This window comes from Vidua macroura, chromosome 1 (assembly GCF_024509145.1).
Source record: "Vidua macroura isolate BioBank_ID:100142 chromosome 1, ASM2450914v1, whole genome shotgun sequence".
In the NCBI taxonomy this organism is placed as follows: Eukaryota; Metazoa; Chordata; class Aves; order Passeriformes; family Viduidae; genus Vidua; species Vidua macroura.
This window is the reverse complement of record NC_071571.1, coordinates 69925026-69951559: the sequence shown is the minus strand read 5'-3', so window position 1 is coordinate 69951559 and position 26534 is coordinate 69925026. Positions and strand designations below refer to the sequence as shown.

Genomic DNA, 26534 nt, shown 5'->3' with positions numbered 1-26534 from the left:
TCATCTCTTGAGACAGAAGGCCAGGGGATTTACCAGAGATACAGGTGCTGCATCTTTCACATTTTCTCATCTCCACAGAAGTGTGCTGATGTTCAGCCTGCAGCTAATTTCACATGGATCTCTCCTAACTCCTACTAGCTCTGTTTCGGCATTGTCTATCCAGACAGTAGTGGTTATAGCGGACACTTGAATTTTAGAGGGGGTGGGGATAAAATAGCAGACTCAAATAATTGCTCTGGACAAAGTAGTGCATGAAGCAACCAGAATATGCCATTTTCTGAATGAAAGCCTGGGCTGACAAGCTATTGTCTGGTCTAAAGCAACACATACACTCTTTCACTCCAAGTGAAAGACCATCATCAAGTAAGAAAAACTAACGTGTTGCAACTGGGCTGTGAAAAATCCTGACAAGCCTATTGTCCAGCTGAACATCACACAGGTAATTGCTGAAGCCCCCTCCCATGGAAGCCACACAGGTTATATTACTTCCCAATAAAAGTGTCAAGTGTGTCTTCAGTGGTAGTTTCATTTTTTGGTATAAGATTCTCACTAGAGATTACAAGAGCAAAGGCAAGAGAATTAAAAAATAATGTATCTAGGGTACCATGTCAGGTATAACAATGAAGTGCAATACAGAACAAACTCTTGTCTGTTGCAGTCAGGCCTCTCTCCCCATGGCACAGACCAAAAAGAAAACAAAAACTGTGAAATTTAATACTACAAAATACTCTGTGCAAAGTAAGGATACTGTGCTAAATCTTGATGGGTTAGATACCATCCACAATAGGAAGTAAATAAAATTTTATGAACATCTGTACAGCAACTTCCAGGATATAATTAGATAATACTTTTCCAGAGCCATAATAAAGAGGAGAAAATTTTGTGTTTTCTTTGGTTGGTGTGGTGCTACCTGTTAATTACAAACAGCCAAGGAAGCAGAAGATGCTCCCTGGAACATATCCAAGGGACACAGATTAGGCTGGTGGCATCGTGGATACACCTCCAAAGGCAAGGCCTCCAGAGGGGGTTTTCAAATGCTCTGGCCACAAATTTACTAGTCACCCCAGATGGGAGAATGTAGATGTTTCTTACAAGCTTTCCCTCAAGTTTGTCTCAGAGATTTTTTTTCCCCCTCATGAAGCAGACAAAAACAACAACACCGCCCAAAAAAACCCCAAAATTACGCAACCAAAAAAATAAAAAGGAGTTGATAAAAGGACTTCACGTTCTTCTAATACACTTTTGTTGTAACTTTACAATCCTGAGGCAGGGACATGGGATATTTCTGCAAGTTACAGAGAAAGTTCTGAAAAAGTGCCAGAGTACAAACTGCTAGAGGCAGCCAGAGTGGTCAGTCTCCCATTGAGCTCAATACTGCAGGGTGAAATCTACTCCCATTACACATTATGGCTATGACCCAGGTAACTTCTAGGTTTAAAAAACAACAGACAAACCCAAACCACCTTATAACTTTTAAACTGAACTCTGAGATAGCTTCACAGACTGCTTTGCAGTAACCTAAAGAGGCAGCTGCACAATCCTCCTTAGCAAAATTCGGGCTAAAGCTTTTGCAATCAATATGATTCTGGTTTGATCTGTTTGAACAAAAGCAGGAAGCCAGAGAACAGCAAACTGCATTCTCGATAAAAACCCGTTTGTATGGGCGGTGAAGGAATACTCACGCAGTGCGTACAGGGAGAGGACTATTCCAGCCAGGCAAAATCCCTCGAAAAACCTGAGTGTGCTGAACATGGTCACGTTCACTGAGAGTGCCACAGTCAGTCCAAATATCAAAATGAATATGACAGAGAAGAGCAGTACAGGCCGTCGACCAACCCTAAAAATAAGGAAGTATGGAGAAACAATGTTAAAAGCCAGGATGGACATAATGCTGGATCATTAAAACTGGCAAAGAGTCAGGCAAGTCAGGCAATCCTTTCCAAATATTGCCACCCATTTTTTATGTTTGTTCATTCTTCTCTGTTTTTTTCTTACTAAATCCCAGATTTCTCTGCCAGCTTTGCATTGACAAGTCCATCTCAGAAAGGATAAAGCAGCACATTGTATTGGTGCTTGATTTAACCAGCATTTTCAAAACAGTAAAGATAAACAAGGAAGCATCTAGGAACTACTGTAAGGCCATAAATAAGACCTTTGGAGATGAAAATCAACTTCTCAGAGTTTTTTGTAGTAGCACAGAAGGATATATGGTATTATATACTGCATGGCATAATATATTTTTAGCTGCAGAAGTCTCCTCTTCCCAAGAGACATGTACTTTTCAGACTCATCTACAAGAGCATCCAGCTCAAGAAACTACTTTTCTTGGTCTCATTTGTCAAGGAGAAGCCTAACAAACATGGACTGAACACAAAACAGGGCTCAGGTCACTTCACTGAGCCTTAGAAAGTCGATAATAACACTCTCAGGAAAATTGTGAGCTCCAAGTCCCTCCCATGGTATGCCCATAGCCATTGGAGAGACCTACAAAACTAGCCTGACTGGAGGGTAGGGTGAGGAATAAACCACTTCAAAAACCATTACAGGCAACAGGGGCAGAGGACTTGCAGCCCTCCTTTGCAGCTGCAACCTGTAGTTGTGTGTATTGGTACAGTGCTGATGAGGAGGAAGAATTATGCTACCACTGAATGTGGGGGCAACTGCTGCAGAGTTTGGCTCTTTCATGTCCAAGGAACATGACTTTTTTAACTTCTCTTATTCACATGTTTAGTGTTTATAATTCCCTTTTCTCTCCCCTCTTTCTGAGCAAGGAGAATGATATGAAGCACCAGAGCGCATGGCTATTTTTAAGCAAGAATTGGATCATTATGTGGAGATTTCCAAAATTTTTCAACTTGTCACCTCCCACAAGTTTTCCAGTGGAACTGAGGATCCCTTTTAGTCAGCTCCATATGCCATTTTCACAAAGAATACATGAACTTGCTTTTCGTAGGCAGCTTTCACAGACCCATTCAAAGCAGACTGTCAGCTGCAAGCCAGCCATCAGGTTGAATGTCAGCACAATAAAGAGCATTTAAATCTCACAACTCAGTCCAGTTTCACATGCTGTAGCATTTCTATTCAATTATTTCAGCAGATTGTCACCAGCAGTTATAAAATACATTATACATATGCATTCACAATTAGAACTCCAGATTTTGCAGTACTTAAAATAAAGTAAGGAGTGAAGGGCTGAAAAAGAGACATCATTATAATTTTTTGCATTTTTGGGAAGAGTGCACCAGTCATCATTCAGGCTTTTTCAAAGTCACACCTAAGAAAGTATTATCAAGGCTGCTTGCATGAAAACAGGTTTATTATTATTTTCAGCTATAGCATCATCTGTGAGGCCCCTCAAAGATTTAACTTGTTGGCATTAGACATTCAAAGCTTTTAAAACAGAACCACCATGCAAGCTGGAGAAAGCAAGGTCAAAGCAGGCTGCTCTCCATCAGGTTGCAAGCACAGCACCCTGGAAGATGAGCTGCAGTGGGGCTGAGGGTGGGAACACCATATCCTTGGCTCTGTGATCCACAACATACTGGGGACATGCTGGGCATGGGGAGTGACTGCTATCTGTGCTTCAGATTTTGTATTTATGGAACATAGCATTTGGGCAGGGAGGGGAAATACCTCATGTAAAACCTCGAATACAGAAAAAAAAGCCTATGAACTTTGTATTATCATCTATCTGCACAGACTTTTGCAGTCCCATTTTTGTTATGCCAAGCTGTAATTCATACCGATTAGTATTTGTGGAAGTGTTTTGCAGATGAAAGGCATTATGCAAACACTCAGAATTATGAACTTAATTCTCATCACAAGCCTGACCTGCCATTCCCTGATGTTGATTGAAAAAGACCTCATGCTTAGCATACTTCAGTTCCCTTCTGCCCCTCCTCCCACCCCCTGTACTCAAGGTTACCCAACATTAGGACACAGAATTTCTTCTACCATTATACAAGTTACAGAAATGAATGGTTGCTGCTAATGAAAAAAATTTTAAAAATCCAAGAGCCTCATGAGCCCTTAAAAACCAACTGAGGCCAGAAAAGCCCTCTGATAAGAGGCATTTCCCCACAAGCACAAAACTAGTCATCTTCTTTCACCAAGGCATGCAGCACATTTCTCAAAAATCCAAAGCTCCAGGGCAGCTATAAGCCATATATTTGGTGATCCAGCAGTGTTTTGACAGGATGGTGTCTTAGAGCATTAAAAAAAAGCCTTTTATATGCAGACAGAATTCTGTCTAACAGTACATGGAAATGCTTGTGAGAAATTAAACCATACACAATTTCCCTGGTAAAACAGCCCCAGGATGCTATCTGCTGCCATCCAAACTGTTCCAGAGAGAGATTATCACAGAAGTCTCAACCTACACTGCATGCTGTTATCTAGATCAAATGCTAAATGCTGCCTGCACAGGTAAATAACAAGGGATACAAGAAACCCCGGGCCTTTGAAGAATCTGCAGCCCCTACACAGTATGATAAGCAAATACATCAAAAAGATATTCCTAATGTCAGAGTTGCACTGCAGGAGGAGAGTGAATGGGCTGAGGACAAGACCTGCTCTTCCCATACTCCTCTGCATGTACCTTACCACCCTGAGATAAGCAAGCTTTGCTCTCACAGCTGATCAAATGGCTCTTCCCATGCCATTCTTTGCAGGCTCTGTCTTGCCTTTGGGACTGGAACTACTCAAAGGCTCCAAATAGCACCAAAGTAGGTACAAAGCAGGGGCACTACAGGGCAATGAGAGGTACAGACCTACTGCCTTGGTGCTACATGAACAATATGCCTACCTGCTCCAGGAGGAAACTTTCCACACAAACCTCAACAGGCTCTGTCCAGAGCAGGCAGAATTGCCAGCAGCACTCTTTGCCTGTGGAACAAGTAACTTATTCAGGCATTGGACACAGCTGGCCTTCCCACAGCTGAGCATATTTGCAGACCTTCCTCCTATAGATTTTCCACACAGAGCTGTCCCAGTGTCCACACCTACTGTGTTTTGAACACGGAGCACTCAGTTTACTTAGCAAATTGCCTTAATACACTCTATGGCTTGGCCTCGTTCAGCTTTAAAAGCTACTTTCAAAGAGGAAAAGCAAAGCCTCTAATGGCACAAAAACCCCAAAACATCTTCTAATTATCTGAACTGGAGAGTGGTATATAAGTGAAATGAAAGCAGATTTTGAAATTTTATAACACTTTTTAAGCATTACTGTTTAATCTCCCTGGCTCTTGCTTGGGACTGACATCCTTTTTCCTTAATTTTCTCTTTCTACCAGGTACAATCGGTACAACCCCTATGTATCCATCCCTTTACACAACCCACACCTTAGCAGAAATTCAAGCTGTGATTAAATAGCAAAGTAAATTCCATTTAGGTCTTCTTTTACCAGCCCCAAATGCTACTGCTAAGCAAAAAAAAACCTATTGAGCACAGGAGTCCTGCTCTGTCAGGTGCATTAGCTGGCAATGTGGACCAAATAGGAGTATGAGGACCAATTTTGGTGGCAGCAAACCACGTCCATTCTAGTCATCCACAAAAGGGTCACTGTTCCCTCCAGCCACCAAGTTGCTTTTTCGGCTTTGCACCACAGCTGGAAACCAATTCTCTTAAATTCACTAGACATTTCTAGATATTTGAAAATCAGGGTAATTTTATGCTGCATTAGCTCAGCTAAGCAGCTTGCAGAGGGGTCCAACAAGCTCATGTGGCAGCACAAAGTACACACTGGGGACAGAAATGGATGGAAGCACAGGATGCTCCTTTTGGTGGCAGAGAGCTATTAAATCCGCTTACTGCAGTTCTCTCTCCAAGCCAGTGCCTTAGGCAACAAGTTGTTCACTTATTTGTGGCTTATTTGTCAATTATAGCAGCACTTTCCTAACTTGGTAATAAGTCTGCTTTCTCCACACTGATTCCATTTTAGGAAAGCCAAGCAAGATCCCTCATTCATTTCCCCTCTATACTTTCTATGGGTTCTTAGAGCCCCGTTTTACTGTGGTATTTTAATCAGATTCAACTGTATTTCATGCATGTTCCCTACTTCACCGAAAAGTCATGATTTGTTCTCTTGCCCAAAAATTTTCAGTGACTATTCAGGAATTCAGATGCAATTTTGCTAGGAATGCTTGATCCAAATTACTGCAGTGCTGCAAGGGCCTTTTCTCTCCCAACTGGCTGTCAAGTTGCAGAGGTTTTATAAGATTTCCCTAAAAGGCAACTCTTCTTCTTTTCCTGTTTTAATGAATAGCGAAAGAGTTAACTTGGCGCCATTAAAAGCACCAACACTGGCAACTGTGCTGGAAGGCACTGGAGTGACTGGGACAGCACTGTAGAGCTATTGCTTCAGATGCTTCAAGTTTCCACTGAAATCATTTGAGTCATTTTTCCCCCTCTTCTGCAGTACAAGACCACCTTTTTAAATTAAAGCTGAATCCTCAGCATCATTGGGGTATCCAATAATGCTTTAACTGCCTCAATTCAAGGAATTGCGATCTACTCGTTTTAAGTTTAATACCCCAGTACTAGCAGCACATAAGTCAGCGTTAAATCCTTAACACTACATCACAATGTTAGCCTAACAAGAGCTTTAAAACAAGAACAGTTGAAAGGTTTGCAAAAAATGGCCTTCAACTCACCAAAAGGTACTGTGTAAGCACAGGGCTGACATTACACTAGTCATGTATTCAGTGAAATCAATGCTGCTTCCAATTTCTTTTGGTCCTCTTGCTTTGTTAAGAAAACAAAAAACAACCCTAAACTAAAGACTTTGCTTGTATAATTAGAAAATACTTAATTCTATACTAGCTTTACAGCTGCAATAAATTGTATCAGTGGGAAACAAGTAAGCCAAGTATCAAATAGTTTGTGCTACTTAGCTTGGTATAAATTACTCAGGAACAATTAACACACTTTTACACTGTTTGCCCATCATGATTGTTTTAGAACCTTAAAAATCGTTATGCAAAGGTTCCTAATGAATATCAAGTAGAAGACAATCAAAACAATATTTAATATTGCTATTTATTTATAGCTACATTGCATTAAAAGATTTTTCACTTACCAGTCGGCTATACATCCTGTTATCAAGTGGCCAAAGATTAATCCTACAAGCAGGGAGAACTTAGCAATGTGGACTTTCCAGGCAGAATCACAAACAAGATCCCACTGGAAGAGAAAAAGAGATAGATAAATTGAAATAAATTAATATCTCAGACATGTTTAAACATACTAATATGAGGTAGAGCTCCTTCCAAAGGTCAATTCTAGCACAAGTGCAAGGAGATGGCAGAGGAAAGCTTTGCCCCTCAAGTCTAACCCCAGATCCCAAGAAACAATGCAAGCATTCATTTACCTCAGTGAGTTTTATCAGATCCTTAATTATAAGATTACAATATCCAACAATTAAGGGTCCCCCTCTCTCCAGGCCACAGGAGGTTAGCCTAAGGGGAAATCTCCATCAGGCTCTGGCAGTACCACTGGTGCTGCTGGAGCATCTCACCATCCCAGCCCCAGACACCTATTACCAGAGCCCCAAGAAGGCCACCAGCAGCAAGCCTGACAATTTAAGAGCAAGTGCTCCAATTAATCTCCTCAGGGCTGCTTGAAAACATGGGGAAAAGCAGCTCCTTTGCCACAGACCCCTAACAGCCAATTGCTCCAGGCTCTCACAGTGTCAAGATGCTTTTGCTTTCAGAAAAGCATCTTGATTTCCCTACGTGGTGGAAGGGAGATGAAGACTGAATAAAGGCACAGCTTGTCAGGACAAGTCCTGACATGGAGCCTGACAGAGCAGCTGAAGTCCCAGCGCAGCCGTGCAACTTCTTGGGACAGCAGCCCCACAGTGACTTTTTCACAGCTCAGAGACCAACCAGACAGGAATTAAACCTCCACAATAAAGCAATACTAATACAGAAATTAACCTTTCCGTCCAAAGAAAGGGGAAATGGACCATTTCAGGCAACCTGTTACTAGGTAGGGCACTGCCTTATTCCCAGGAGAAAGAGAGAAACAACAAGGTTTCTAGTGAGGCTTCCCTAAACTCCAAGCCATTTTCCTCTGAGGCAGAGGAAACCAGAAGAACCAGACTGCATTCCTGGCTTTAGCCCAACATCCTCGTTGCCCTCAGACATGTAACGTAATCTTTCTTATGTGTAAAGTGCGGACAGTTACTCTTATACCCTTGAATAAATGTAAGAAGATATGTTTGCCCATGGTTTGTGAAGTGTTCAAATATTGATGGTAATGGCAGCCACACACTTTTCATGACAAATAAGTACAGCTAACTTTGGAAACTCAGATACTCCAGAATTGAAACTTTGCAGAATAAATGGCTGCTTGCGTGTAATGTAATAGTAGTGGCCTTTCTGACACCAGTAACTGAGGTTTCATAGTATGAAAAAACACAAAGTATGCAATTTATTTTTAAGAGTCAGATGCAACTTCAAAAAAACTTCCCTCAAAAGAGTTCAATTAGGTGCATTGCACTTCTAAGCATTTCCATGACGCACAGCCCTTCCACAAACAAGGCAAGACTCTGGTCCAATACCACAGATGTCCTCACTACAATATACACCTCACCAAGAGGTATAACAATTTTGTGGCCTAAAGAAATGTGCCAGCACTCAGGCTCAGGCTTTTTGTTGTAGTTAAATGTATTTTGAGTTTTCTACTGCACTGATTTGTAGAAGTTGGGACATATATGTCTCATCTTCCACCCTACAGACTGGAGGCACTAAAGAACTATAAGCAAGTAGTATAAGGAAGGATTTTTTCCACCAAATACCTATGAATAATTTGCAGCAAAGAACTCAGCAAGGCACGGTGGATTGTCCTCCAAAAATGCTGACTTTTCAGAAGCAAGTAGAAGAAATGCAATTACCAATACTAACAATCCTAGAACCAATCTCCAGCTAGCAAACAAAAATATCTGCCCAGCGAAGCTACAAACAAAACAAAATTCAGAAGATATATCTGAGGCAGAGGCAGGCTTTAAAATTCTCCAGATTCATTTTCACAATCCAGAAGGTGTATATGCTGCTTAAAATGGAGAAATATTTTTTTTTTGTCAAAAAAAAAACTTTATTAAAAATATTCATATTTATACAAGAACAAATTTAAAATTTCAATAATTCATTTTTATATTAATTGATGTCAGAGGAACAGTAGTGTCCTCCAAGTGCAAAAAGAAAAAGGAGATATCCTGGTGCCTTTCCATTTTCACAGCTTGCTGTTGCTAGCCAGCCACAGCCGACCCTCACGCAAGCCCCAGGCAGGGAACGTGCAGTACCAGATTACATGTAGGCAAAGGCTCATGGCTGGAAGAGCCATAATCTCATGAAGGGCTGTTGTGAAATTTTGGTCCAGGATAACAGATGTCAAACCCCTCTGGCACACTGGCACAGAGAGCAAGAGTTTAAAAGCAGGAGAAAAGTCAGTCTATCAGCTTGTCCTTCAGTGGTGCCCAAAACACACCCACTCCTCTCGATAACTTATCTGCAAGTCCTCCTTTGTTTGTTTGTTTTTGAGGCTATTGTCCAACTCCCCAGCTGCTCTGAAAACAAAAACATCTATTTCCTAGCAAACCCTGCATCTGGCCCTTTCCTGCTCTCTGTTAAGCCTCACTGCAGGCCAGCAGAAATCAGAGCTGATCCTCCAAGCCCACATGGGCAGACTCTTGACAGACCAGGCAGCCCCTGACCTTCCCAAAATATCTCCCTCTGCAAGACCCTCCAAATTTGTAAATACACAAATAGTGAAATATATCAAGTTGTTTAAACACGCAGTTCCGGAGAATCTGCCATGACCCGAGATTACTTGCTCAGTACTAAGAGCTGAATTATATCCTGATTTCTCCTCTGGCAGCTGTCACAAAACAGAGAGGGGTCACCATGAAGCAGTTACCCAAAATAAATTTGGCAGGACAGCTGTAGGTGCCACCAGGACATTCAACTTGCAAAGGGAGATGAGAATAAAGAGAGGGAAAAAAAATGGATGCTGGAGTCAAAAGTAGTCTCAGGTAAAGATGACATTAATAGGACAAAATACATATTTAATAGCAAGTGTATCATTCCCACATATCTTAACACAGCAGCAGAGCAAACCAGCAAAGCTTTGTCATGCTGAACACACAGAGATTTTTGCCAGAGACCTGTGTTCCCCCTTCCCTTCCCCATGGAAAAGCCTCATCTTTGAAGAGCTAGAAATAAAGCAGGAACCTCTATACAACAGTGCTGCCTCTCTCCTTACATACACCTGGGCTCGGCAGAGCAGGACAGAGGTGACATGTGCCCACATGGCACAGCTGTGCCCATAACCATAGCACAGCTGTGGCAGGTCCTGCTCCAAGCACCAGTAGTTTCATCCTGCAAAGATGACACTCAGATTTGCTCCAAGGAGAAAGGAGTGACAAGTTCCCATGCAGAACAAAACATTGGGGTGGGCAGAGCTGATGCCAGTTCAAGTGGCACTCCAAGTAAATCTGCACCAGGAGATTGTTTTGGCTGGAGATTGGACAGTAATCCTCTGCCACCTCTTGCAAAGGGTAGATTAATCTGTTACAAGCAGGGAAACCATTAAATCCTATAACTGCTCTGGCTGTATCCCTGGTATCCCACTTGGGATCTGACAGTGTCAGACCTGAAGAAAGAATGCTTCTAACCTTTCCTGGGATTTCTCTGTGTGACTCTGGGTTTTGCATGTCTTTCTGTCTTCCATCCATCCTCCCAATACAAGAAAGAGATCAGATAAAGTGACTTGGTAAACAAAAAGAAAACTGTATTGTAACACTGAAATAAAAATAACTATATTTAAAATGTATTGGTGGAAAAGGAACATTAAAGAGCAAAAGCTTCTTTTTTATAGCACTACAGCATAGAGAATTTGCCACCTATGTAGATGTGCAATGTATTGCAAGTGTTTTCTCACGCTGTGATATTGTAAAATATAGGTGAATTTAATGGGAAGAAATGATGATGTTTAACATTAGTTTAGAAGGTTGAATGATTTTTTTATTATACCTATGTTATAATATATTAATATACCATATAAAGGAAGATACTAAAACTACATATTTTTTTTTAATTACTATATTTAAATAACAACTTGTGACTGTTCTTGAGAGTTTAGACACAGGTGGACCTGATTGGTTATCAGGCTTAAATAACTCTCACTAGAATTTAATTAAGTAATTACTTTAGGTAAACAATTTTCTAAACATATTTTATATCGGAAAAACACAAGGAGCAGAAATAGATTTTTTTTTTCCTCTCTGTGCACTTCTATAAAAATCTTAAGAAAAAGAGAAAGGTACTTCTACATAGTGACAGGGTATTTTGGTCAAAGCTGAAGTAGTCACACCTTCAGGAGCCTAATGTTTAACTGGTATCAGTGAGTCACCACCCATGTTGTGACTCACTATAATTCATGGCAAGATGGAGGACTATTTAAAACATGGGATTCTTGGGAAGACACCTGGCAAAAGGTAACACACCCAAATAGTAACCATCACGTAACTTCTTTACAAAGGGTGAAAATCTGGACAGGGCTCATGCAGTGCATCACTACTTGCACTGCTATAAGCTGTAAAAGTAGTCTGCTGCGTGTTTGTAACTACAAACACAAGCTGTCTGAATTAAGGGCTCTTGTCTCAAAAGCCCTTGTGCTCCAGTGGCCATAACGCCGTCTGTGGTACCTAAGCACACTGAATACTCATGGCTAAAAGGTAAGATGAAGATTTGGCTGCTTCTACCTTCACCACCTTATCATGAGGTATGCAAGGCAAACCCTTCTGTCTTAAAAAGGAGCAATGAGAAAGCAGGAGAGATTCTCTGGTACAACACTAACCCAGAGTGGCACAAAAAACCCACGAGAGGGGCACTGGAAACACCTCCCCACCTCTTCCCACGCTGTGGTTTCACAGTCTGCTTCCAATGCTCAATGCCCAGATTGTTGCTGAAAGAAAGCAGCCCCTTCCCCAAACAGTCTGCAGGTGGATTGTAGCTCTGCTGTGACTGCTCTCTGCAGTGGTTTCAGCAAGAGGACACCAGAGGATCACCAGAGCTGCTGCCGTGGAAGGCCCTAAGCTGGGCACGAAGCTGCAGCCTTGGTCCTTCCCCAGCCAGGCAGCACCTGCCTGCTGTGTCAGCCTTCGCACTCTCCATCTTGATGTCTCACACACCACCTATGACCTCCCAATCCCTTGAGTGAAGGTACCACTTGGGGAACCTTGTCCTCTACGTATCATGTATGCCACAGCAGCATCAAACCCTGCCTGGGGAAAAGCCACCAGCTTGCCTGCTCATTAGGGAATGATTTTAGGACAAATAAATGAAAATAAGAATCAATTCTTCATCATTGAGGTATGCTGGGTCTCTTCCTTTGTTCTTCTCCTTCCTGTTCCATCTTTTTATAACCAAACCCTGTCAATTTACCCTACACAGAACTAGAATCCATCTTCTATACAAACACCTTATCTAGTGAGACTTTAAATATGTGATGCCTTCATATTATGTCAGAGTGTTTTTTTCCCTAAAAAACCCCAAAACCTGAACCAAAGTTATTTTAAAATATCATAAAATAATAATAAAAAAATACAGTTCTGTTTCTCATACAATATACATTTAAAAAGGCAAAACAGTCTCCAGGTACTTATTCCTGGAGGAAAAGCTCCAAGTCAGCAGACCAAGCACTATTAGAAAAAATCCCCAAAAACAAATAAGAAAGCAAAGCAGTCAGTAGTTCTAGTACAATATACCTACCAGTAATTCCTTTTCACAGAACTGAATAATCTGAGCAGTACTCATAATTACAGCCACAGGACACCACTGTACCAAGATTTCCCTCTAGACTGCTAAAGGACATAATTTCCCTCCTCCCTTCCTCAACCCCCCACAAACATGACACTCTGTCAGCATTTATTCCTAAAGAAAGTACATGAGACCCAGAAAGTGGTGTGATGCTCAACTCTGCAGGAAATAGGTGTGCAGTAAAACCACACAAGGGAGGTTGCAGAAGAAACCTCCCAGAGGAATGCTCCAACTGCAACACCTAAAACTGGAGGGGGGTGGGGGGTTTAGTGCCACAGGCATCTCTGTATCTCCTTCTCATCCATGGCAACATGAGACCATTTCAACTATTTAACCTTCAGGGTTCAGAGTAAGGGTGCCTCTCCTTTGAGATCACAGCTGGGCAAAGTACCCCCGATCTGTATTTTAAGTGTCAAAAAAGTGTTCTTGAGGACATGTGGCATTTTTGTGACCGTCAGTACAATCAGCTGCGTGGAAATATCAATATCACATTAGAAAATAAGAAAATTAAGTAGAGTAAAAAACTAATAAATTTAATTCTAGAAGACTTGAGAATAAGGTATAAAAATTAATAATCTTATCTTCTTTTTTACCAGCCACATTCAGAACCAAACCGCTCCAAACAACAACTTTTCTTATGTTTTCAATCAGACACAAATGGACTGTAAACCAGAAGAGTCATTAAAAACACAACACACAAGAAAAACAACAAACCAGTTACTGAGAGGTTTTGTTTGTTTTCTTAGAACAGCTACTCAAATAAACCTACACCACACCTACGCTGGAGTGCCTCAACTCAACAGAGCACACAGTCAACACCTGACTTTCAAGCGACTTCTTCTCTGTATGATGCTAGACCTCTAAAAGCCAAGTACATCTAGCATTGCTCAGCTTTATCATAAGTGGATGCTTTTGCTGAAATCTTTGACCAGTGCCTAAGTGCTTAGAATCTCAATACTTCAAAATAAAATTTTACTGAGCAAGTACACACTGGTATTTTGAGAGGTTTATAATCATCTGGATTTGCAAGAACTTTTACTCAGGTGGCAAGATGAATATTGCTGGTACCACAGTATGACCTTTAGCTCAACATCTGCCTTCTTCCCACTCCTAACAAATCTGGGGCTCCTATCCCCATACACTGGAGCTTGCTAACTCAACAGATGTGAGGGCTTGTTTGGTTCAGCTTCTTATCCAATCTGTCTTTCTTACATTGGAAACAACGCTTTCTGTACTTTTCACTTTCAGAAACCAGAAACCAGTAAACCATTTCTGACCACAGCAGACACCTGCCAAGGAAAACTGCAGCCCAGAAAAATTACTTGTGAACAGTGAACACAAGGTCATGTACACAGAAATTGTCAGATTGTTTTAACTACGGACATGACTGACCACCTGGGCAATGCACCATTTGAAAAGTAAAGCAAAGAAATAACTTTTGATGCTACCACAGGGACAAAGCTTTTGAGGGCATGGGGAGGGAGAGGAGTGAGGAGAAAAAGAGGGGGTGGCACATGAGCCAGGGGACATGTGCTTAGCTGTCTTCCAAGGAAGATATAATTAGATTGGGCAGCATAATATGAACCTATGAAAACAGCTTCCATCCTCACAAAATAGTACAGGACTGCATAACCATGGACTTAACAAGTTTCCTTAATAGTTCCTGTAGTTTAACATAGTTTAAGTTGCTGAAATACATCTCCTTGAAAACCACAATTTTCTGATATGCACGTCTTAGCTGTGTAATTTCTGCATTAATTTTTTAAGTGCATATTTTTTTAGTCTGGTATTTCAGCCTTAAAAATAAAGCACAAAGGCTCGGTGCCACACATTACTGTGTGAACACTGATACAGAACACAGCACTTCCTCCTGGTGTGAAAACTTTGACTCTAAGGCACAGGTTTCCTTAAGCTGCTTGAAACTGGTGAGGCAGATACATGGTGTCTCTTATATTAATCACCTCGGAGTAAGCAGGCTGTGCCCACCGTGTCCCACTGGGAGATGCTGTCCCACTCAAAAGCATATGAGCCTGGCTCCATTCCCCCCCCAGGCAGCTGAAAGGCCTTGCTAAAGCCTTTCAGTCATATCCCAAGCTTGAAGAGAAGGCTCAACCAACATTGCAGTCACAAAACAAGCTTGGAATTTCAAATATGCAAAAGGACACAAATTGACTCCATTTCAATGCCAGTAAACTAACTTGGAAAAGATTTTAAAGTTAGTGTTCTGCACTAAATCGTTCCTTAGTGTATGCCATAAGCAAAAAAGACCCTCCAAGCTGTCCACTGGGCACGTCAAGAGAATCCTAAGATAATGCCCCCTGAGACAATGCAGAGCTGAAAAATTTCATCTACCCTTCAACTTCACACTTTAGTCAGGAACAATTAGCTCTTTTATTCCCAAACTTGCTTTCATCACAGATCTGGTTTTTTCCCCCATTAGGAGAGGGAAGAAGGAAGTTTGCTAAGGAAATAATAATTGCTAATATGCTAACAATTAAAATATGATTTGTTAATCATATGACAATCTTCTGAATACTCAACATGATTAAATCAACTTTAGTAGCATCCACCTACCACCCACTTCTCCATCACTACTTCTTTTATTTTCAGTAGGAGTTCCCTTTATTCTGAGACATTTAGATCTTTTCCAGCCTTCGCCATCCACAGATTAGTCAACTAACTTGTTTCTCAGCTGATGTGATCTGCTTAGTTTTTCCCAACTCCATAATGTCATCTAACATCAAAGAGTTGGGAGATACAAAATCTTGCTTGCAGCCTTCCTGCACAGTATTCATAATACTATATTCATAATTTTCCACAGAGTAACATCAGGATATTTCAATATCTCTTTTACATCTCTGTCCTGCAACTAAGTAACTTTTCTACGTGTATTCTGACATGGTTAGAGGACTTCACCACAAAACTGACTTTAATTTTCAATCTAGTCTTTGCTGTAAGACCTTGTAGCTGTTAGTCTCCCTCTGGCTGCATGAAAAGACCATGAGCAACCACGCCCATCCCTAGGACTGAGATACATGCACTGAAAAGTGGCATTTGAGTGCCATTCCTCTTGTTTTCTGCCAACAACTAAGTGTATTCTGGACGAGGTGTGTGCCGCGGGGACTGACTTCACAACCAAACAAAAAAAGTTAAACTAGCTATCAAATTTGTATTTAGAACTGGTCTAAGCACTAGAAATAGAAGCCACATGTAAAAACCCTGCAACATTGTAGTTAAATATTAACTTCCACTATTATCTCATTATCAAAAATAAGTTAGTGCTTGTGGACTGGTATTTTTCAGGCTGCCAAAACACGCACACACAAAATATGTTGCAGGCTTGACAAGGTTGACATGGCAAAACCTAGTTTACTATCTAGTTGGGCTTTTTTTAAATCCAGGGAAAAAAAAAAAAACAAAACAAATTCAAACATGGTATAAAACTCTGAAATGGGGAAGGGTGAAGTGGTAGACAAGAGGAAAAAGTCATTCCTCATGAGAAATACTTGCCACCTTAGATAAAAAGATCAGACACCTTAACTCTGACATGCAATTATTGCTGCCATGACCTTGCCCTCTCATCATTTGCAAACTATGGCTGTTGCAACTCAGGCAAGAAGAAAAGGAGGGAGAAAAAAAAACCCTAGGATCTGGTATTAATTCAGACCTAAATAAATATTAAGGGTAGGGAAGAAGGGAGAAAAATATTCCACTTGGTTTACAAATCAGAGGGTGAAACTGGCCTGTCAAGCTTGTATTGTTCAAGCAGACAACATTTTACACAGCCATGGAAGACACAGCAGGGAAAAGGTCTTACAATTTAATTTACAGTCCCTATTCTTAATAATATTTGTCGGGTGGATGTTGCAACACTGTCTTCATGATCATGGACTTTGGCCTGAAGGCCAGGAGGAAAACAGGCAACTCCAGAGTGCTGCAGAGTAGCAGGGAGACAGCACTTGGGCCAAAATGAATTCCTCCACCACTGTCTGGAGGCAAAGAACCTTTTTTAGGGAACCAGACCATCCTGCTCTGAAAACAATGCACAAGGGTAACTATAAATCACTTGCTGCTGGAGAAGGGGAACACACTGCTTCCCTGCATCTCACAAGCAGCATTCCTGATTCTCACAGCTTTGCTCCTGGGGAATCTAGATAGGCATCCCAGAATGAAGATCAGGATACATCCACTCACCTAATCTTTTGTCCTTGTTTTTCAGTGTTAACAACCAGCAATTGGGGCTCCCCCAGATTATAAGAAAAAATAAAAAATGCTAACAAAGCCTTGCACTACCCACTGAAATTTCCTACCCAGCCCAACATGCCCAGAGCACATTTAGCCCCTCCTCATCAGCTCACAGGACAGGCAGGAGGTTCCACCCCAAGCATGCCAGTCACACGGAGCACAGCACTGATCCTTCTTTGTGGGAATAGCTACAAATCTATTGCATGTTCCCAGCAGGTATGACACGGCACAGATCAGCAGGAACAACTTAACACACGCATTAAGCCCTGCTGCCTGCCAGTTTTTACAGGCTAGTGTGGGGGCAGGCTTCCCAGCATCAACACTGGGTGTGGACCAGAGCAACTCCAGTAATGCTGAGCAGTTATCAAACACTAAAATGCGGTTTGCCTGGAAACCTCTGCAACACACCTCAGATGACAGGGATTGAAAGGGTGTTGAAACTCCTTTCTCCCTCCTTCAGGTTCCTTCCTTCCCCTTTGACTTTAAAAGGGAATTCAGAACACACACAAAGTCATATGCTGTCAAAATTCAGCTGGTAAAAATATAAAAATAAATTACATTACAAGATCTAAGTACACGTTTGAGTAGAGGTGACCAAAATCTGAGAAAAGCTGTTGTGATGGAAATTCAGTGCAAGAACTGAACACTCAGCACTGCTGCAAAGCTGCAGCTACAACAGGCTACTCTGATCTTCCACACATTGTCTGCAGCAAACCCCAGTCCTTTGTTCTGTAGCAAGATCTCAGCCTAATTAATTCCACAGTTACTTGCGGGTAAGCCAGCGCCAGCCTGGCTGCACTGAAGAAGAGTGGGAAGAGGAAGAAATATGAAAGGGATGGAGTGAGAGTAGTTGTCCTGAACAGGGATGACAGGTAAGCAGGAACAAATAGCCTGACAGAAAAAACAAAAGATACACAAAAAGTATCAAAAAAAGCACTGTATCTCTTTCAGCATTTTCTAAATCTAGCAGCTCTCTAGAACTGATTTGTTAAGATTTAAGACTTTTCACCATTAGCATGGCCAAAGTCTTGAAGTTCATAAATCTTGTGCTATTCCAGATGTTGTTTCATTAAGAAATGAGCCCCTGAAGTTTGGCTGTCCTGTAAGCCTTATCTCAACATTACCGTCAGAACTGACTCCAAATTATATGCTTTCCTGAGTGCCAGTTCCTTTCTTTGACAAATGCTTTAAAAAAACACGAGGTCACCTTTTCTAACTGCAGTATTGTAGCCAGGGTAAGAAGAGGTAAAACTGTTAGTGCACTTCAGAAATTTGGTGTTAGACTGCCCGCACAGCTGGTAAACATTCACCACAGCCAGCAATTACTGTCACAACATGGGCAGGGTCGGTATATTAAAATTACGTGACAGAGATACAGGATGTATTAAGGAGTGGAAACAAAAACAAACAGAACCCCAAGCATTTCAAACATCACATCTGTCCAGGAGGTTTAAAAAAAAAAAAAAAAAAAGGCAGTTGTTTGACATATATACAAAAATGACTGATATGAAAGGCTCATTTGGAAAGCTGAGAATGTCTTAAATAAATTTCAATACGGAATTACCTTCCTGAAGGATCATTGTTAGTTCTAGCAATGCTACAAACTATTTATGGTAAGTTGAAAGCAGATTCCTGTAACTGAGACGCTTTATCTTAAGGGTGATAATAAACATGAACTGCATGTACATTTCCTGTAATGAAAAATAATCTATGCCAGACAAAAACTCAAAACGACCTGAGTTCTGATGTCAGTAGCAGTCTTAATCCAGTCTCTGCTTTCTAGACCAACTACTTTAAAAGGCTTTGGCCAGTACATAACACCCCCAAATCAGTAAAACCAGTATCTATGCTCACTAAACAAGAAGCCTTGTGATATCACACATGGTTATTTCAAACATCGGATTATTTACTGTTTGCAGGCAGAGGAGAGTTCTTCACATGGGAAGTTGCAGGTGCTGTTCCCAAAAGAGCCATCCCCTTCCTTGATGCCCCTCAGCCAGAAACTCGCCCTGTTTTTTCAGGGTGTTGCTCACTTGCGCCCTGATAATCAGGAGGCTCCGTCACCACACTCAGTGTGTGCAAGCAGGCGTCAGGGCAGCTGCAGCAGGACAAGCCAACAGCTCCCCTTTGCCTCCTTTTTAACAGAGAGATTTTTTTAAGTCTGTGAATGCTTAGAGCAGTAGCCACTGACTCTTTATCAGCTAACTTGCAGTGGGAAGAAGGAAAAAAATAGTTTGGGATCTCTCGTGTAGCTGAGGAAGCCATGAAATAAAATAGTAGTAGATGTTTGCTCTGGTCTGGTAGTGTTTCTGGATACCTCTGATCACAGGGACTTGTTGAGCCCTTCAGTACCCATTAGAAGCTGAGAGTCATTCCAAAGCCTTGGTTGAAAGAAATTTAGAACAGACTTTCTGCCCTCTGCAAGTTAGGCCTTGCACTAAGGTCCCTACACCCCTTTCAATCTGTTCAGTGGAAACAAAGTGAAGTAGTAGCTTCAATATTGCCCCTTTGACCCAACTACCGCAGTGGGTACAATAACTCAAGGTTTTCATTGATTTGGGACTAGGTAGAAGCCAGTCAGCCAGGAACTAACATTGACAAATCCTGTCCGTTGCAGGGAAAAAAAAAGAAGCATCAGCATTTCTAAAGTCTCTTTGCAGAGACCAGCCAACTGGAGAATATGCAGAAACAAATGAGATTACAGGGACAAATGGGAGGAGATAAGGGTGGCACAGTTCTTATTTTGGGAAGGACCTTGTCAGAGGGATCCCTTCAAAGTAATTAATAACTATATTCTGAAAGTCCATTTAAAATGTACACCTATCCTCTACCACAAGAAATATTATTCTGCAAACCATGCCAAATTCATCATCGCTATTATCACAAAGAAATTTGTTTGTTTTATCATTTCTGGCTACTTACAGATACCATCAGTAATCCCACAAGGCAACACCATAGACTAAAGCACGTGTTACTACACAGAACAATTTATCTTCTATTAACCCAGTAGAACACCCAGGAAAAGAAGAAAAAATTTATTTTACGAAGAAGTTTTCTACCTGGTTAATAAGCTGAATCAGATGAAGGTGTGCCCAGAAAAGTGCCAGAACTGCAATAAAAGCAAGGAGAAGGAAGATCGGTTAAGCATAGACATCTCCCCTTGCAGGAGCAAAGAGCACCAGTCACAGACCAAACCAATCCAAGTTCAGACATCCCTGCTCCTGGACCATTTGGCTCTTCTGACTTCAGCTCCGCTTTTTTTGGCAGGGACAATTTGCTAGAGGCTCAGCCAAATTGGCATGAGAATGTTTGAACCAGTGGCAAATAGGTAAAACGATTGCCATGTCACTTTGGAAAGAAGATGACTCAACCCAAATCAAGTGGGAAGTTGAGAGCCAAGCAAACAGCATTGCAGGAAAACAGGGCATCTGAAGCATAAAAGCAGTCACAACAGGAATTCCCTTGTGACTAGACATGGAATATTATTACATAATTGCTTCAAGTGATTAAACTGCAGCCTTTAACTAACCGCTTCCATCTTACGCCAACCCTAAGAGGTGGAATGATCTGGAACATTGCAAGTGCATACAGAGTGATGCTGTGCCATCAACCTCTGCAATTTAATCAAGTGCAGTCCTTGCCCATCACCAGCTTTTGGTCTCCATTATACAAATCAGCATGCAGAACAGCAAACAACCCCACCACTTAATGCAATCAAACACAGAGGATGGGCCATCCTAGTAACAGAGTGAAAAAACCAACAACCATCAATCCTGTAACTACGAGCTTCCATAAAAATGTTGTCCCACGATAACAGCTGGCTTTGCAGATGGTCAGAAGATGCAGGTGCTAAAGAAGTTAGTGAGAGATTTGGAAAAGTCCCTGCTGAGTACACACTCCAGCTTCCCACTAAGCTTCATGGCTACAAATATTTAGTTGTCACAATGTTGCTCATTGTGTTAATGCAAATCATTTACCTGAAGCCCTTTGCAAAGGGCTAAAAGGAGAGCTCAGGCTTCCCCACGGAAAAAAAAAATAAAAACAGTGTTTCTCAGCATCTGTCCTTTGGAGACAGGTGAGATGATACATGGACAATTAAAAAGACTTTTCTAGCCTTTTGCCTAAGGGCTGGTATAGGATGTACCTCTCAAGAAATACACATGCACTCTGTTTATAAGAGTATGGTGATGTTGATGTTGTGATAAAGAATAGATGAAAATCTTCAAAGAATCATTTAGCAGTGAAAAAGCCTGGCAAGTGCATTGTGCTACGGGAAGATATTTATGTACGGTCCAAGCTAAAGACCAAGATTTATGTGCCAAGTCAGGACATTAGCTCAGAAGGGTGATTTAACATGGCCACTGGAATCCCTGTGGTTAAATTATGCATCTGACCTCTTCAGTACATGTATTTCAGCAGTGTTAAATAATAAGCACTATGTCCTTTATTACCATTTCCAGTTCTAATGACTGGCAGCACTATAAAAAGCACCGTTCTCAGTGACTCAGTCAAGCAGGTCAGGATAATGACAGCGTCTGAGACAGCGATGCCAGTCTTCAAGAAAGGTGCAGGGCCACCGCTGGCTCCAGCAAACACTCCGAGAAGTGGGGCTAAACAAAGCACTGGGCAGGGCTGGAAATAGCAAGACCTCCACTCCATCAATCCCAAGCATGACATAGGCTGGGGGAAAATAGGCACCAAGGAGGGGACAGCTGAGAAAGCCTGGACAGGGATGCAGCATCTGATGAAGGGGGTACCATTAGAAAAGAGGCTGTGGAGACAGTGGAACTTGACACAGTTTAAGGACAGCTATACTACCCTTGAGGAATGGGGGAAACAGTGATGTCTCATATGTACGCACATCAAATATACTTTGTGCTAAATAACTAGAATTGTTTCATTGTTTCTGAATACAAAGCAATGATGGAGCATCCAGCAGCTGTTAGCTCAGACCACTGAAGGTAAGTACAAGAGGATTTACTTGCCAAACAAAAGTACATTTTTTATTAATATACTTTTGGCTCTCTTTATGATATTTCAATATAACCCCTGGCTACTACACTGATGAGCATATATTAGACTAAGATTTAATAAAACTCTATTTAGAAAGATGAGAACATTGCATAATACATTATAGAAATAAATATATTTTTGAGAAGAGTTAAGGGTGATGTGAACATCCAGTCTCTTGAATTCATCCAGAGCAGCTTTTTCTCACAAAGGACAGTGAGATGCTTGTAAGAGGAGTAAGCAGTTACAAGAATTGCTCCCACAGTATCAGAGCTCCTGGGGATTGATAAGAAATTAAGTCTAAATCAAGCTATGATGATGTGTTGTCTGAGTTTTTCCTCTCTTCCTTCATTAGAACAAAAACAGACAGCACCCCCACCCAGAAAACCCCCAAAACAAAAAGCACAAACTAAGGAGGGATCCTGACCCCGAGAAAGCAATCTAATTATAATTACATGGGATTACAAATCAAAGCAAAAAAGCTGCCAGGTTTTTGGAAGTGAGCATATAATAAAAATAAAAACTTCACACTGGAAAAACCCATAGTCTCAAAAGATGATTATTATTCTTTCTAATAGAAAACAAGTCAGCAGGGGCCACAGATGTTTGTTTATCCCTTAAAATTGATCTGCCCTTTACAGTAAGTTCTTCCAAGGAACACTTTTTTTATTATCTCTAAAGAAGCATGCAAGACAGCAAACTAACTCTCCCTTGACCTTTTGTGGCCAACTTGATGATGACCTTCAAAAGACTCAAGCATTTCCAAAATTTTTTTTTAAAGTTTAGACTAAAAAAAAATTCCAAGATAATTTTTTCATGCTAAAACTTCAGTGTTAAACCCCCAAACATATGAATTGCTCAGTCTCTGTATATAAAGAGAAGAAAATCTGACCTTATTAAATGTCTAATTTTCTTATACATTTCTGTGTCACAAACCAATCAGATCCAACATGTGCCTATGTTTCTCTCATGAAAGGAATGTAGCTGGGTTACCTTCCTTTTTAATCCTTTCTAGATTCAAGGTATTGAGGGATTTGCTTTTTCCCTGTTGCACACTCTTTCAAGTAACACAAAGAGAAACCAAAATGATTTTCAATGATTCAATATAAGTGTGTGCTGGCTGACCAAAGCACAGTTATGTTGCTCATCTGATTGTTGCCTCGTTTCTTTATCTCAACTAGATAAACACAGTTAAGCCAAAACACTGCTCCCAGGCAGGAAGTAATTTTTGCTGATCTTAGGAGGGGGTCTTGAGATTAAGGGAACTACTTCCCTGGTGTAACCATTTCATTTTACATTCCCAGGAGCTCCAGCTGCCTTTTAATATCAATAAGGCCCATCTGCAGCCAGCAGGGCTTTTGCTGGGCTGATACTATAAACAAGCAAAAGCTTTCTGGTGAAAAGGTAAGGTGATTTTTTGATATGCACTACTCAGCAAATACAAAGCAAGAGCAGAAAGTGACACAGTCTCTTCACTAGAAATTTTCCACTTTAGTCATTACATGGGGAAACACAAACACAGCAGCATGCACTTTCTGCTTCTGGAGTAAAACAACTTTTGTGAGACATTTCTTTAATTGCTCTGCCAAGACAGTTTTCAAGAGAATACCAGAAGAATTTGGGAGAACTTTTGGCTTATTTTACTCACAACAGTCACCATTTTTTCAGCTTCCCCAAAAATCAACCTGGTTTTTGATGCGTAGGGCTGCTTTAGCATACTTGCACAAAGATCAACCGGAGCCCCCTCCGCAACCCTTTCCCCTTATCAGCTGCGGCACATGCCTACAGCATCTTTCCCACAGACACCCAGAGACAGCAGGACAGCACCAGGAACTCAAAGAGATACACAGGATCCCGTTTCAGGACGTAACTTTGCAGCTTAGTGCTGCAACCAGTGTGCGGGTACAAATCCACAGGCTGGACACCCAGTGTGACACCCCGGGAGGGAAAGGGCTGCGCGGATGTGGGATTGATTTTCTCCAGGTGGGAGGCTAACCCACGGGGACTCGACAGACCCAGCTGCAGCACGCAAGGACAGATCCGTGTCGTGTCCAGCTGCTCCCCTTGCCTTGGAAAGAGCGAGTGTCGAGAGGGTCCGTGAGGGCTGGACTGGACAGGGAGGGGGGCCGAGGGAAGTCGCCTTTCTCACCTTGCTCACGACGTTTTGGACGAGGCCGGCTCTGATGCGGTAGTGCCACTCGCGGCAGCCGCACTCGCTGGCGTTGCCCCCCGCGGGGGTGGGCAGCCCGGGCGGAGGGAAGATGCTCCCGTTGCCGCTGTGGTTGGCGTGGATCGGCGCCAGGGTCCCGCTCCAGTTGCCCTGCCCGTCCGCCTCCCGGCACCAGAAGTCGGGCTGGTCCAGGAGGAAGGAGTCCGAGAACTTGCTGAAGCCGATGACGAGCGCCGGGACCCAGGTGAGCAGCACTAGGGTCCGCTGGTACCGGCCGCCCAGCCCCCCAAGGAAGGGTAGCACCGAGCCGTCGTAGTCGAGGAGAAGCGGGCTGCAGGCGGCGGCGGGCGGCGGCACCGGCAGCGCCTGGATCTCGGCCCCGGCGGCGTTGGCAGGGGGAGGCCCCGGGGGGGCGGCGGCGCCCCCCCCCACGGCCCCCGGCACCGAGCCGTTCTCCTCGGGCAGCGGCCGGCCCCCGCCGCCCGCCTCACGGCGTCGGTCTATCGCCATCCAGCCGCCCGGGGAGGCTCACATAGGGGGGGCCGGGGCAGCCCCGGCTCCCTCGCGAGTCCTTCCCTCCCTCTGCTCCGCGCACACACACACGCACACCTTGCAACGTAAGATATTGCACACACGCTCCCAGCCGGACCCGGCAGGAGACGGATGGGGGAGGGAGAGAGGGAGGAAAGACAGGGGCGAAGAAAGGGGGAGACACCGAGGGAGCCCCTCGCTCTCTCCGTTTCTCACCCGCAGCCTGCGGCCACGAACCGCTGCAGCTGCCGGCGGTGCCCCCCCGCTCCTCGCCTGTGCGTCAAACTGCACTCATCCCAGCCCTCCCTTCCCCCTTCCGAGAGGCACCGCCGAAAAGCAAAGGAAGGATCCAGCCGGATCCGAGCATGCGATGGGCCAAAGGAGAGGAAGGGAGAAGGCGGGGAGGTTGGAAGAGAAAAGAGAAAAAAACAAAAAAAACCAGCCACCCTGAGAACCAAACCCTGCAACAACAAACCAAGCAAAACCGGTGCAGCAAGGCACCGAACACGCCTCCTCTCCCGGTTTTGGTGAGGAGGGGGAGGAGGGAGAAGAGGGAAGGCAAAGGAAGGAGGAGAAGAAAATAACAGCTCCCGACACGGCTTCCCCGCTTCCCGCACGGCTAAGGGCTCCCCCCCGGCCGCGGCAGCAGCGGCGGCGGCAGCCCCCAGCACCTCCCCGCCGACCCTTCGCAGCCCCGCGTCCCGCACATCTGGCTCTGCAGCAAGGGGCCCCGCCGGCCCCTCCGCGGCCCGGGCTGCGGACGCGGTCACCACTGCTACCACCGTGCGCCTCCCGCGGCAGCCCGCTCGCCGCGCCGTGCCGCCGGCCGCACCTCCAGAGGCGGGCGGGCAAACCCACCCGGCTCCTCGCCCTCCGCCTCCTGGCAGCCCCCACCTGCCGGCCCGGCGCCGGCGCCACCGCCCCCCGCTCCGCCCCCGCGGTGCCGGGCGGCCGCACCTGCTCCCGCCGCGCCGCCGGCCCGGCCCGGCCCCCCGCCAGGGACCCGCCGCCGCCGGGGGCGGGCCGGCGCCGCGGGGCGGGGAGGGCGCGGGGCGGCTTCGCGGGGGCTCCGCGCCGCCCCGCGGCCGCGCCGCGCTCCGGCGGGCCGGGGCAGGTAGGGCCGCGGGGCGAGCAGGGCGAGGGTTGGGGAAGAGGAGGAGGCGCTCCGGCTCCGCAGCGCGCTAGCTCCGAATCAATTATTTACACGGTTTTTGTGCCTTTAATAACGCAGCGCGGCTGCAGCGGGCTGGGCGGGAGCGTACCGCATCGCCGAGCCGCAGGAGCACCCTGTGTGGCTGAAGAAAGGACGAGACTCAGAGGGAAGAACTGAAAGGTGAAGGAGGCATTTCTGAGACCCATAGGGCGGCGAGGAGACGTGCCTGCATCGCTTCAGTCAGCCTGTCACATTAGTACACACTTTGAAGAAAATTATATCCTGTTAGCACCTGACGTTAATTGTAAAATAGGCATTTCAAATTTGTGAAGGTTATTTTTATGTTAAGCTAAATTTACTTCAGCGTGTAAGTGCCTCCGACTATTTTCATCGTAGAGCACAGCCCGTGCATTACTGTACTGTGTGGTTATTTTTTCCTTTGTAAGAAGGGAAGGAGAGAAAACAGATCAATATACGCTTGTACACGTGAACACAGCTAGTGAGCAGAAAATGCTTGTGTGCATTAGAAGAGGATGGGTGTCATTGCCAAATATAAATGGAAGAGCAAGTTGTTGATGGAATTTCATGTACTTGATCTGGTCTCTGC

At 43.6% G+C, this 26534-nt stretch overlaps 1 protein-coding gene across 2 annotated transcripts in view; it reads right to left on the bottom strand.

The window, feature by feature from the left end:
- Positions 1-25133, bottom strand: part of SLC22A23 (solute carrier family 22 member 23) — a 109336-nt gene extending 84203 nt beyond the window's left edge. For both annotated transcript variants that reach the window (XM_053985737.1, XM_053985747.1), the window contains exons 1-3: positions 24223-25133; positions 7076-7179; positions 1683-1837 (exon numbers count right to left, since the gene is read on the bottom strand). In XM_053985737.1, coding sequence (XP_053841712.1) covers positions 1683-1837; positions 7076-7179; positions 24223-24753 — 790 coding nt within the window. In that variant the 5' untranslated portion in view covers positions 24754-25133. The remainder of the gene's footprint in view (positions 1-1682; positions 1838-7075; positions 7180-24222) is intronic.
- Positions 25134-26534: the final 1401 nt, after the last annotated feature.